A 13,325-nucleotide genomic window follows, 5' to 3' on the forward strand; every position below is an offset into this window, starting at 1 on the left:
CTCTTGTTTATTTGGTGCATGTCCCAGTTTCAGACCAGTCTGAACAGTCCTGGTCCTCAGTGCACAGAGCTGGCCACGCTTTACACATGGGGGCTTCTTCAGTCTGGAGGAGCTGAGTCTCTTGAACTTGGAGGAGGCTGAGAGGCGACCCCATTAATGTTTATAGATATGGAAAGGGGCAGTGTCAGGAGGATGGAGCCAGGCTCTTATTGGTGACAACCAATGATAGGACAAGGGGCAGTGGGTTCAAACTGGAACACAGGAGGTTCCATTTAAATGTGAGAAGAAACTTGTTTGGGGTGAGGGTGGCAGAGCCTGGCCCAGGCTGCCCAGGGAGGTTGTGTCTCAGGGTACGAATCCCGGCTCCGTCACCTCCTTCAGTCCTGAGTTACTTCCCTCAACCCCAGCTCTGTCACCTCCTTCCCACTGCTGACCGTGGGCTTCTCCCAGGGATGAGCAAACTGCTGCCAATATCCATCCCCTCCCCAGCCCGATATCCATGACCTCCCCAGTCCAATATCCAGCCCCTCCCCAGTCCAATATCCAGCCCCTCCCCAGTCCAATATCCGTCCCCTCCCCAGTCCAATATCCAGCCCCTCCCCAGTCCAATATCCAGCCCCTCCCCAGTCCAAAATCCAGCCCCTCCCTAGCCTGTGCAGCCCCGGGAGGAGGCTGCTGTACCATCCGCAGCTGCACCAGGTGCTTGTGGCAGGGAAGTGCAGGTGGACGCTGCCAGAAGAAGACTTCTGGAGCAAAAGCAGTGCCCAAAACCCTCCAGATCACTCTCGTGGCTTTCATTTTTGAGCGGAGGCAGCTCAGAAGGAAATGAGTGAGAGACAGCGACACAGAGTGACATTTTTGCTGGGTTTTTAACAGGGAAATGCGCAGCTCAGATGGGTGAACCCCGGACACTCCGGTGACAGCCGAGCAGCTCCTGCCCCATGAGAGATCTCGGTTCCTCCAGGTAAGCGGCATCTCTTGCAAAGCTGCAGATTGAAATTGCTTTCTGCCATCTGCTGAAATTCATTGTGGTTTTCACTGCTCGTTAACAAATCCAGGACTGAGTCAGTGAGTGATGAGAGGTTACAGTGGGTTCAGAGCAGGCCCAGGTCCCATCCTGGCTGGGTGTTGAATTAATGTTCTGCTTATTTTGCTTTCCCTGGTCTGAGACATCAGTGTGGTGGCAGGGGATGTGCTACTGAGTCCTGAATTTGTCCCAGAGGATGAGTGTGTGGCAACAGCTCCACGTGCATTTGGTCTGGGTTTCTCCTTCTCATCCTGCACATTTCCATCACTTTCCTAAGTCTGGATAACATAAGCAAGGGTTCTGTATTAAAACAATTGTCGCTTTGTCCGGCAATTAGAGGAGATGTTGCAGCTTGTCCTTTGTTTCCCCATGGGAAATTCTTGCAACTTTTTACACCAGTCGGATACTTTGTATGTAAAGCACCAAGCAAAGTCAGGCTGGTGATGGAAAATCAAACTCTGCCTTCCTCATCTGAGGCTCCTCCCGAGTCATTATACAAAGGGGCTGCAATCAGCAATAAACCCCTTTAAAAGTGAATTCTGCCTTTTATTCTCCTCCCTTGTTTCTCCCCCCTTTCATCCCTTCCCTCTTTTTCCGTGTCTCCAGGTTGTGCTCCAGTGAAGATGATGCTCTCCAGTTTCCACTCCTGCTTCTCTCTGCTGGCTTTTACAGTTTATGGTTTGGTTTTCCAGGTTCACGAGCTGCACTCAGGTAGGTGTCCCTCTGGTTGTGCTGATCCCTGGGGTGTTGCTTCCAGCCTCAGTGTCTTCCTGGCTACTGGCGCAAAGGAAAAGGCCTTGAACAAACTCTGTTTTAAAACATATTCTGGGCTCTTTTTCTGTTAGATGGTCGACCTGAAGCCATCCTGGCAAATGGATGCAACACAACTGTTGTCTTGAAAGTTGATTTCCTATTGTTTTTCTTCAACAAGAAACTACTTTCTCTGTGTGTTGAGTGGCCAGCTGATTAATAAGCCTTTTCTTTTTAAATTTCCAAAGATACTCAGAGCACCTGAGATGATTTGAATTTCTGTTGTAATAGGTGCAAATAGCTGAGGATATTTGAGTTTTATTTGTACTCAAATTCTCTCCTTTCTCCATTCGCCCACCCAGAAACCTTCCAGTCACTTCTTTCCTTCTTTATCCCGCTTTTACCCCAGCCGAGCAGCACAGGGGGCACTTGCCCCCATAAGAACAAATTCTGCTAAAAGAGATCTTCTTTAAAAAGATCTGAAGAACTTTGGTGGTAGCGCAGGACAGGGAATCATGTGCTGCACAACTGGGGTCCCTCTCGCAGCCCCCCCAGTGGCTCACCCCCCCAGCACGGTGATGCTCCAATGCAATGACACGGCACACAGCACACGGATCATCTGGAGCAGCAGCCGCCGGTTTTCTGACCTCGGTCACCACAGCAAACTCACAGTTATTTCTTCTTCCTTTGGGGTTTTCTCCCAGCTCCGCTCAAAGTGATGGGACCCCCCGGCCCCGTCATCGTGGCCATGGGCGAGGACGCGGTGCTGCCCTGCCGCTTCTCCCCCGCGCAGAGCACGCAAGACATGGAGGTGACCTGGTTTTGGGAGCAGCTCACAACCTTCGTGCATCACTACAAGGGGGGCCAGGACCAGAACGGGAATCAGATGCCGGAATACGTAGGGCGCACAGAGCTGTGGAAGGACGGACTCACCAAGGGCAGCGTGAACTTGAAAATATTTCGCGTCCAACTGTCTGACAGAGGGATTTACACCTGCCTTGTTGCCAGTGGCTCAGACTATGATGAGGCTGTGGTGGAGCTGCAGGTGACAGGTCAGTTTTCTGTGTCTCTGCTGACTCTAATTTACTTGCTTGTAGCCAGAGCTCTTCTTCCCTGTCCTCCCCAGCAGCAATTACAGGTGGGTGCTTAGCAAATAGGGTTTAATTAAGTCCCATGGTTGAAAATACCAAGAATGTCTCATAGAATTAAAATTGCTTACCAAGTGGCCGTCAAGAACTTGTGAGATACTCTACCCATTTCAGAGGTGTTCTTGACATTGTTTTCTTCATATAAGTGGATGTAAGAAAAGATTTGGCATTGAGTAATATAACAAGAACATACTGGTTGGTACTTTTTTATTCAAATATCCAGAACTTTAGATTATTTTGATGCAGTAGCAGCCTCCAGAGCAGATCTTGGAGTTATGTAAAAAAGAGTCCAAGATTCATAGAATCAAAGAACAGTTTGGGTTGGAAAGGACCTCCAAAGCTCCCCCAGTGCCCCCCCTGCCATGACAGGGACATCTTCACCAGCTCAGGTTGCTCAGAGCCCCGTCCAGCCTGGCCTGGGATGTCTCCAGGGATGGTTCATCCACCACCTCTCTGGCCAACCTGGGCCAGGCTCTCACCACCCTCAGGACAACAATTTCTTCCTCATGTCCACCCTGAATCTCCCTCCTTTAGTTAAAACCATCACCCCTTGTCCTGTCACAACCGGCCCTGCTCAAAAGTGTCTCCCCATCTTTCTTATCAGCTCCTTTTAAGCACTGCAAGGCTGCACTATGATCTCTCTGGAGCTTCTCTTCTCCAGCTGAACACCCCAACTCTCTCAGCCTGTCCCCCAGCAGAGCTGTTCCAGGATCATTCCTGTGGCTCCTCTGGTCCCTCTCCAGCAGGTCCATGCCCTGTTGAAATGAAATGTCCTGACCCTGGGTGATGATTTGTCTGTGTCCACGTCCATCCCTTGTCAGGCAGAGGGACAGCCAGGCCACCCCGTTCCCGTGGGATCACTGGGGTGTCTGTGTCCCCGCAGCCAGCGGCTCTGTCCCACTTGTTGCGCTGGAGCGATACCAGGACGGGGGGATCCGGGTGTCCTGTCGCTCGGCCGGCTGGTACCCGCGGCCCCAGGTGCTGTGGCGAGATCCCCACGGGCAGCATCTCCCGTCCCTCTCGGAAAGCGTCACCCAGGACCAGAGCAGCCTCTTTGCGGTGGAAAGCAGCATCATCCTCACCAGGGGCACGAAGCAGAACGTCTCTTGCTGGGTCCAACACGTCCTGGATGGCCAAGAACAGGGATCAGCATTTTACATCTCAGGTGAGGGGGGGAACGGGGGTGTCGCCCCCTTATCGCTGCCCATGGGGCTGCACTGGGGACGTGACAGTGGCAGAAAATCTTGGGTGCATTTGTCAGGCTGCGTGTTCAGTGCATCCAGTGTTTTCTGCACCCTGCAGCTTTCTTTTTCTCACAGGAAAAGAAAACATGATTTACCTAGAAATAATTTGTCTAGAAATCCATTTTTGCTTTAAAAAATCCCCCAAAATGTATGCAGAAAAATCATTGTCAATCACAGAGAAGTGTGCCCAAACATGTTTTTTTTTTTTAATCTGATATTTTGTCCCTTTGTGGAGTACAGTCAGGAGGTGATGCTCACCCTCAATGAGATTCAGACCTGGGATGCGCTTGTATAACACAGAAATGAGCTATTTCCCATTGCTGCTTGTGCAGTGACCAAACCCCTTTGTGGATTTTATTTTTCAGATCCCTTTTTCCATGACGCCCATCCTTGGATAATTGCCCTGGGCATCATCTCGGTTGCTGTGGTCATTCTCTTTATTTTTGCTGTGTGTCTATTTAAAATTAAAGGTACTGTCGTGGTGTGGTGTTTAGAGAGGAGATTGGTCCTGTTTGGCCACCTCTGGTTTTGGTGGACGGGTGCGTTTGGGAAATGTCAGGATGGTCCCAGAGTTTTGTCTCATTGTCTGGGACACACGTGGTGCCAGGGGCTTAAAGACTCAGGGATTTGTTTTCTTAGAAGAAAATAAAGGTTGTTTTTCCAAGAAAAATATAGCAGAGAAGGATGTGGATATTAAAGTAGCATGAGCCGGAGTTTGCCCCACCCAGGGCAAAGATTTGCCAGACCCTGCAAAAGAAACCCCAAAACCTTGCACATTTGGGGGCCTGGCAGGGCTCATCTCCTTGTGAAAGTCAAATAATACAGAGGAATAAAGGACACTGCAATCCTCTATTTCTTAGCAGAAGGAGCTGGGCCAGTGGGTCGCTCAGGCGCTGCAGCACCGCCAGACCCTGGTGGCTGTAACTCCTTCTGTGCCTTGGCCAGGGCTGTTTGGAAGGGACGATGTTCTCAGTTATTTACATTTCTTTCTCTCCTTCATAGGAAAACTTGAGGAAAAAATAGGTAAGTTTTACCATTTATTTCCTAAACACACTGAAGAATTCCTTCAAATGGGAGAATTCTTGTGGATGTAAATTGGATGTAAATTGTTTGGTTACTGTTTATATAAAATTATTAATTCAGTCTATGAAATTATGCAATGGTGGTGTAATTTCAAGGAAAATCATTCCCAAACCAAAAAAAGCATGAACAGCTGTTGTACCAGCAGTGAACTTTGCTTTTCAAAGTGCACGCAAGGTTCTTCCCAAAGCTGGTAGAAGCTCTGGGGAAGAACATTTCATTTGGCAAGGGCTTCAGCTGTGTCTCAGCATTAACAAAACCTCTCCCAAAACCCCGGGGCAGGATGGTTCCGTAGCCCTGAAGGAGAAGTGCAACCCCGTGCTCCTCCCTGGTCCATGCAAACCTGCCCCTTCCCCGCTGCCCTGGAGCTGCAGCCCTGGCTGGACTCTGCCCGAGGTGGCTCCGGGGAGGGTGGCCAAGAGCTCCAGAAGTCCTGAGCAGAAAGACCTTGGGGAGCTCCTGGGCTGCAGCTTTTCCACCAGGAGCCATTTCAGCCTCCTCCCCACCCCAACAAGTGTATCGGTGAAAAAGGAACGGGTTTTGGTGGTGATGCTCTGTTCTGGTTTTGTTTTTCAGCGAGGCGAGACGCAGCACTGCGTAAGTCCCGCTCCCCGTCTTCACAGTGAAATCCTCTCTGAAACCTTTCGGACTTTGTTATTCATCCTCTCACTCTGTCCTAATGTTCTTCTTTGGGCAGACACTTTACTTCCCCCTCTCTGACACCCTAATCTTGTGAGAATTTACCCTGAAAAGTCATTAGGGTTTTTTCCCTGAGTGGCTGTCATTGCTTTTAACATTCACATCTTTTTAATGTAGTGAAATAGAACTGAAAACATTATTTTTTTCCAGCATTTACAGAAACCCAGGCTGTTGAGAATTCTATTCTAAGAATGCTGATTATTAGCTGACCAAGAAATAGTAATTAAAAAAAATATGTAGATAGCATATTTGTTTGCTTGCAGCTCATAGAATTGCCAAGAAAGATCTTTGGCTATTAAAAGTGAGCTCTTGCTAAACTGGTACCAATAAAGGTTGATGGGTGAAATAAATGCAGGCCCAGCTCCCTCAGGAATCACGAGCATCCTTGACACCAGAGTGTAAATCAGCACATCTGCCCCCTTTATCACAGCCTCTGCTCCCTGTGTGGTGGGATCCTGGGGAGGGGGATTGCAAAGAGTAACTTGTGTTTCTCTTTGTTGCTCAGGGGACCGTGATGCAGAAATCGGTGAGTCTCCTATTCCTTACAAGGGATTTTTCACAGAGTCTGTAGAGGGTGGTGGGTTTTTGTTTTTCCTTTTCACTGTTAAAGTGCAAAGTGAACCAAAAAGTGGTTGGCAGGGAAAGGAGAGAGTGAATTTGAGTCAGACAGTTAACGGTGGTTGAGGATGGTGTGTGGGGCTGGCGATGGGTGAGCGCCGCGGTGGCACGGGCAGGGCGAGTGCCCTGTGCATCCTCACTGCTGGCATCGGGATTTGGTGGAGACGCTGGGTAACGGGTCCCCTTGTAGGCGAGGGACCTCCCAGAGACCTTTCCTGCCCCAGATCTGAGCAGCTCAACCTGCACCAGCACCTGCAGAGCTCCAGGCTGGTGGTGGGAGAGGGTTTTGCATTGCCAAGCATTGGCAGAACCCCCTCCTGCCCCTGAAGGTGGTTACGGGTGAGGTTCTATCCCAATCAATATCCCATAACCCACTTGAGCTGATTTATCTTCTTTTTCAGAGAAGCAAGCTGAAGAACTTGGTGAGTACCATTCTCCTTCCTACGTGGGAGACTTTTCCACAGGGACATTTTCTCACTTGGGTTTTGCACCTTTCCCCTGATTTTGGTTTTCTTCTTTGGAAAGGAAAAGGTAGCAAATACCAAACTCACCTCAGAAACATTATTTTCCATGGCTCTCTATGTGTTATTAAGATACTCCCTGTGATCGTTCCATACTAAGAAGAAAATTCTTTCACTTTTCCAAGGAAGTACAAACAGACCGTAAATAAAGATCTGAGCCAGGACAGGCAGTATGATCATATTTGTGAGAAAAGGAGGGAGTCCTTCCATGTTGCTACGCACTGAAGTGTTGAAGCTCTGTGCTGTGAGATGACTTTCAAAAATACAGCAACAGCTCTGAAAATGTAGAACTGCACTGGCCCATCCCCGCTGCCCTGGAGCTGCAGCCCTGGCTGGACTCTGCCCGAGGTGGCTCCGGGCAGGGTGGCCAAGAGCTCCACAAGTCGTGAGCAGAAAGACCTTGGGGAGCTCCTGGGCTGCAGCTTTTCCACCAGGAGCCATTTCAGCCTCCTCCCCACCCCAACAAGTGTATCGGTGAAAAAGGAACGGGCTTTGGTGGTGATGCTCTGTTCTGCTTTTGTTTTTCAGCGAGGCGAGACGCAGCACTGCGTAAGTCCCGCTCCCCGTCTTCACAGTGAAATCCGCTGTGAAAACTTTCAGAATTTGTTATTCATCCTGTCGCTCTGTCCAAATGTTCTTCTTTGGGCAGACACTTTACTTCCCCCTCCCTGACACTCTAATAATGTGAAAATTTACCCTGAAAAGTCATTAAGATCTTTTCTCTGAGTGGCTGTCAATGCTTTTAACATTCTCATTTATTTTGAGTATGAAATAGTATGAAAAACTTATTGAATTTTTTATTTTAGGGAAACCTAGGCTGTTGGGAATTCTCTTCTAAAAACGTATATTGTTTGCTTACCAAGAATTCAAATTTAAAAAAAAAAAATAAAAATGAAGAGATCATATTTGTTTGCTTGCAGCTCATAGAATTGCCAAGAAAGATCTTTGGCTATTAAAAGTTAGGTCTTGTTAAATTGGTATCAATACAGGTGGAAGGGGGAGATAAATACAGGCCCAGCTCCCTCAGGAATCAGGAGCATCCTTGCAACCAGAGTGTAAATCAGCACATCTGCCCCCTTTATCACAGCCTCTGCTCCCTGTGTGTTGGGATCCTGGGGAGGGGGATTGCAAAGAGTAACTTGTGTTTCTCTTTGTTGCTCAGGGGACCGTGATGCAGAAATCTTTGAGTCTCCTATTCCTTACAAGGGATTTTTCACAGAGTCTGTAGAGGGTGGTGGGTTTTTGTTTTTCCTTTTCACTGTTAAAGTGCAAAGTGAACCAAAAAGTGGTTGGGAGGTTGGGGAGGTGGGACTTGGTGGGGGGTGGGGAAAGGAGAGAGTGAATTTGGGTCAGACAATTAAAGGTGATTGAGGATGGTTTTGCCAAGCGTTGGCAGAACCCCCTCCTGCCTGTGCAGGTGGTTATGGGTGAGGTTCTATCCCAATCAATATCCCACACCCATTTGTGCTGATTTATCTTCTTTTTCAGAGAAGCAAGCTGAAGAACTTGGTGAGTACCATTCTCCTTCCTACATGGGAGACTTTTCCAGTGGGACATTTTCTCACCAGGGTTTTGAAACCTTCCCCTGACTTTGGTTTTACTTTAGGAAAGGAAAAGTTAGCAAATTCCAAACTCATTTCAGAAACATTATTTTCATTTGTTCTGTATGAGTTTTTAAGATAGTCCCTGTGACACTTTTACACTAAGAAGAAAATAATTCCGATTTTCAAAGAAAGTAGAAACAGCCCATAAATAGTCAGGACAGTTTTGAAGCTCTGTGCTGTGACATGACTTTCACAAATATAGCAACAATTCTGAAAATGTGCAACTGCACTGACCTTTCAGTATTTTGAGCTAATCCAGCACAAGTGTGTTCAGATTATCTCTCAAATGTGATTTTTTTTTTCTGATTTTTTTTTTTTTTTTAAGTATGGCGAAGATATGCAGTGCCCATGGAAAAAGGTAAAGTTTGGTCTTTTGGGAGTGCTGAATCATCTTTCCTGCTTTAGTCTCCCTTCTGGTATTTCCTCTGCCGCAGCGATGATGGTGGGACCAGGGATGCTTCTGCCAGGCATCACTGTCCAGGAGGGCGTGTAACACTCTGACCTCTTGTTTATTTGGTGCATGTCCCAGTTTCAGACCAGTCTGAACAGTCCTGGTCCTCAGTGCACAGAGCTGGCCACGCTTTACACATGGGGGCTTCTTCAGTCTGGAGGAGCTGGGTCTTTTTAGCTTGGAGAAGAGGAGACTGAGGGGCAACCCTGTTAATGTTTATCAATATGTAAAGAGTAAGTGTCAGGAGGATGGAGCCAGGCTCTGCTCCGTGACAACCAGTGACAGGACAAGGGGCAATGGGTTTAAACTGGAACACAGGAGGTTCCGCTTAAATTTGAGAAGAAACTTGTTGCGGGTGAGGGTGTCAGAGCCTGGCCCAGGCTGCCCAGGGAGGTTGTGGAGTCTCCTTCTCTGCAGACATTCAAACCCGCCTGGACACCTTCCTGTGGAACCTCAGCTGGGTGTTCCTGCTCCATGGGGGGATTGCACTGGATGAGCTTTCCAGGTCCCTTCAACCCCTGACATGCTGTGATTCTGTGTGATTCCTTCTGGAGGTCTGCTGGTCTTCTCTTCCCTCTCTGCTCAATGTCATCTCTCTGCTTCGTTTCCTGCTCCTTGCACTAACATTGTCACCTTGTGCAGCTTCCCGTGCCACAGTCTGCCAGCTATCGCTTGCACTCTTTCTCTTCCTTGTGCAGCCCCAGCAAAGCTCTTTCCTGGGGTGAGCTCTGCCCTGATGTGTTGACTCCATCTCTCCTGCAGTGAAGGTGGTTCTGGATTCAGACACAGCCCACCGCTCCCTTGTTCTGTCTGATGACTGCAAAAGTGTGAGACAAGAAGAGAAGACATTGGAGGTCACTGACAACCCCAAGAGATTTCAACCATGGCACTGTGTGTTGGGTCGTGAAGGTTTCACCTCAGGGAGATGCTACTGGGAGGTGGAGGTGGTGGATGGAAGAGAATGGCTTGTGGGAATATGTAGAGAAGATGTGAAAAGGAAGGGCATGACTCTGTTTAATCCAGAGGAGGGTTTCTGGGCAGTGGGGCAGTGGGAAGGTCACTTCCAGGCTCTCACATCTCCTGATCGCACTTTCCTTTCTGAAATCCAGAGTCCCAAGCGGATCCATGTCTCACTGTGTTACGAAGAGAGGCGAGTGTCATTTTTCAGTGTTGATGAGAACAGGCCCATTTTCACATTTCAAGAGACATCATTTGAGGGGAAACCAGTCTACCCTTGGTTCTGGCTGGGTTCTGGGACACAGCTCAAAGTGTGGCCTTGATGAAGGGGAGGGAGCAAGACAAGGTTTTCTAGGGGACCTCGGCCGTTCCCACTCACAGCAGGGTTTAGGTTGGAAGGAAGTGGTGGAGGTTTCTGTTGCAGCCACCTGCTCCCAGCAGGGCTACCCTCAAGTGCCTGAGGTGTCTTTGAACCTCGTTCAACTGAGTTGTGTAGGATGTCCAAGGGTGGAGATCTCGTTATGTCTCTGGACCTCTGGCTGGTGCTGCACTTCTCTCAAGGGGAAGAATTATCCCTTTGTGTTTGAACAGAGTTCCCCAGTTGCAACTCCTGACTGTCGCCTTTCATCCCCCCTCTCTACCAGTTGAACACACTCCCACTGAACACACTCCCGCAGCAGGGATCTCTTTCTGAATGTGCAGAATAAAGTTACTTCAGTGGGATTTGTCTGTGTGTCTGCACCAAATGTCTGTGTCCAAGGTATTGCCTCCACCTCCTTTTAGCCTCCTTTTAGAAAGGAGGATTTACATGGTCTGGAGGTCTCCTGTGTGCTCCCCACTGCCCTCAGCTCATCGGCTCCTGGCTGGACTGGGCTTGCACAGCATTTCCAGCTGGTTTGAGGGAGCAGATCAAAGCCCAGAGGGGCTGGATGGTCTGGAGAGCAGAGCTGGAGTGCAGCACCTTCTCCTCTCTGGGGTACCACACTGTGGGAGCTTCCACCTCCCCTCGTCCTGGCAATTCCCTCCCACACCCTGAAGCTGCCGTGAGTTCGTGACCTCATGTGACACTTCATTTGGGGACATCCCTCCCAACTTCCTGCAGTGCCCTCATCCTGTTTGCATCACAGGATCTGCCACATCTCCCCGCTTCGTCCAGCTGCAGCTGAGTGATAAGAGCCTGCGGCACCACTGGGTGCCCTGAGCCGTCCTGGGTCAGTGGCACCATGTGCACCTCCAGCCCGGTGGGATGTCACCTGGGGACACCAGCCCCAGAGCACGGGCCATCCTATGGGTGCCCAGGCTGGCAGCAGCAGCCATGTCCCCTGGTCCTGCGTGACTGGCAGAGGCAGGAGGTCACTAGTTTCAGCACATGTGGAACACTCTGGATTCACGTGCACATTTGCAGATGCCTGTAGCAGCGACACAGCCCCTGTGTATGCCTGGTACCCCTGTCCAGAACCCAGACCCTCTGAGCCCCCCATGGATCCCCCACTCCCAGATGCTCCAGCCTGGTGCTCACTGCAAAAACACAACGTTCACACCCCCATCCACAGGCACCGCACAGCCGTGCACACCCCAGACCCTCTTCCTCCTGGCCCTGGAGACTCCGACTCTCCAGCCACCCAAGTGCTCTGAACAGCTCTGTTTCACCCAGCACCAGGCCCTCTTATACCAATTTTTACCTGTCCCCCACCTTGTCCTCACTGATTCGCTTCCCCTGCACAAACCTTTCACTGTTCTCATGCTTCAACTGAACCCCCAAGTATCTGGGACCCCCAGCTTTGCATCCTGATTATTGCAAAAGCCAGGCTCACCCTCCCTGAAGTGCTGCCCACAGGTTTGTGAGAGCCCACTGATTAGCGCAAGTGATGAGGTTGGTTTATTATTATCTCTGCTATCAGTTGTTGGCCAAATCTGTGTCTCCGAATGCTTCACTGATTACCTCCCTCTTCCTTGTTCTCCCTTTTTAAAAGATCCCAGGCCAGGTCCCTTTTCCCCAGCAGATGCTCTCACCTCCTGCCTGCCCCAGGCTCCCGGCTGGAGACAGGAGGGTGCTGGACCCCCAAGGTCTGCTAACCTGGGGGAGCTGCCTGGGTGACACATCCCAGGGCAGCACCTTTCCCTCATCAAACCATCGACTATGGCCTCGCCTCTTGGCTGAGGAGAGGGAATTGCTTTTAATTAAGCTGGACTTCAATCCCACACCAGCTGCGTCTCAGGGTGCAAATCCCAGCTCCGTCACCTCCCTCAGTCCTGAGTTACTTCCCTCAACCCCATGTCTGTCAGCTCCTTCCCACTGCTGACCGTGGGCTTCTCCCAGGGATGAGCAAACTGCTGCCGATATCCATCCCCTCCCCAGCCCGATATCCATGACCTCCTCAGTCCAATATCCGTCCCCTCCCCAGTCCAAAATCCAGCCCCTCCCCAGTCCAATATCCAGCCCCTCCCTAGCCCGTGCAGCCCCGGGAGGAGGCTGCTGTACCATCCGCAGCTGCACCAGGTGCTTGTGGCAGGGAAGTGCAGGTGGACGCTGCCAGAAGAAGACTTCTGGAGCAAAAGCAGTGCCCAACACCCTCCAGATCACTCTCGTGGCTTTCATTTTTGAGCAGAGGCAGCTCAGAAGGAAATGAGTGAGAGACAGCGACACAGAGTGACATTTTTGCTGGGTTTTTAACAGGGAAACGCACAGATCAGATGGGTGAACCCCGGACACTCCGGTGACAGCCGAGCAGCTCCTGCCCCATGAGAGATCTCGGTTCCTCCAGGTAAGCGGCATCTCTTGCAAAGCTGCAGATTGAAACTGCTTTCTGCCATCTGCCAAATTTCATCATGGTTTTCAATGGTTGTTAACAAAGCCAGTGAGTGATAAGAGGGATCAGGGGGTTCAGGGCACGGACAGCTCTTGTCCTGCTGGGTGTTGAATTAATGTTCTGTTTATTTTGCTTTCCCTGGTCTGAGACATCCGTGTGGTGGCAGGGATGTGCTACCGAGTCCTGAATTTGTCCCAGAGGATGAGTGTGTGGCAACAGCTCCACGTGCATTTGGTCTGGGTTTCTCCCTCTCATCCTGCACATTTGCATCACTTTCCCAAGTCTGGATAACATAAGCAAGGGTTCTGTATTAAAACAATTGTCGCTTTGTCCGGCAATTAGAGGTGATGTTGCAGCTTGTGAAGGGTCCAGGGATGCTTCCGCCAGGCGTCACTGTCCAGGAGGGCGTGTAACAC

General features: G+C 50.0%; 1 protein-coding gene across 1 annotated transcript; it reads left to right on the top strand.

The window, feature by feature from the left end:
* The first annotated feature begins 645 nt into the window (after nt 1–645).
* LOC136113124 (butyrophilin subfamily 1 member A1-like) lies at nt 646–10,770 on the top strand. The gene is made up of 11 exons (XM_071799649.1): nt 646–964; nt 1,634–1,738; nt 2,482–2,829; nt 3,809–4,090; nt 4,535–4,639; nt 5,172–5,192; nt 5,826–5,846; nt 6,454–6,474; nt 6,968–6,988; nt 9,017–9,049; nt 9,905–10,770. Exons 2-11 carry the CDS (start codon nt 1,651–1,653, stop codon nt 10,420–10,422), a joined length of 1,458 nt encoding a protein of 485 aa, XP_071655750.1. The 5' UTR covers nt 646–964; nt 1,634–1,650; the 3' UTR covers nt 10,423–10,770.
* The last annotated feature ends 2,555 nt before the right edge of the window (nt 10,771–13,325 follow it).

This window comes from Patagioenas fasciata, chromosome 27, assembly GCF_037038585.1.
Source record: "Patagioenas fasciata isolate bPatFas1 chromosome 27, bPatFas1.hap1, whole genome shotgun sequence".
In the NCBI taxonomy this organism is placed as follows: domain Eukaryota; kingdom Metazoa; phylum Chordata; class Aves; order Columbiformes; family Columbidae; genus Patagioenas; species Patagioenas fasciata.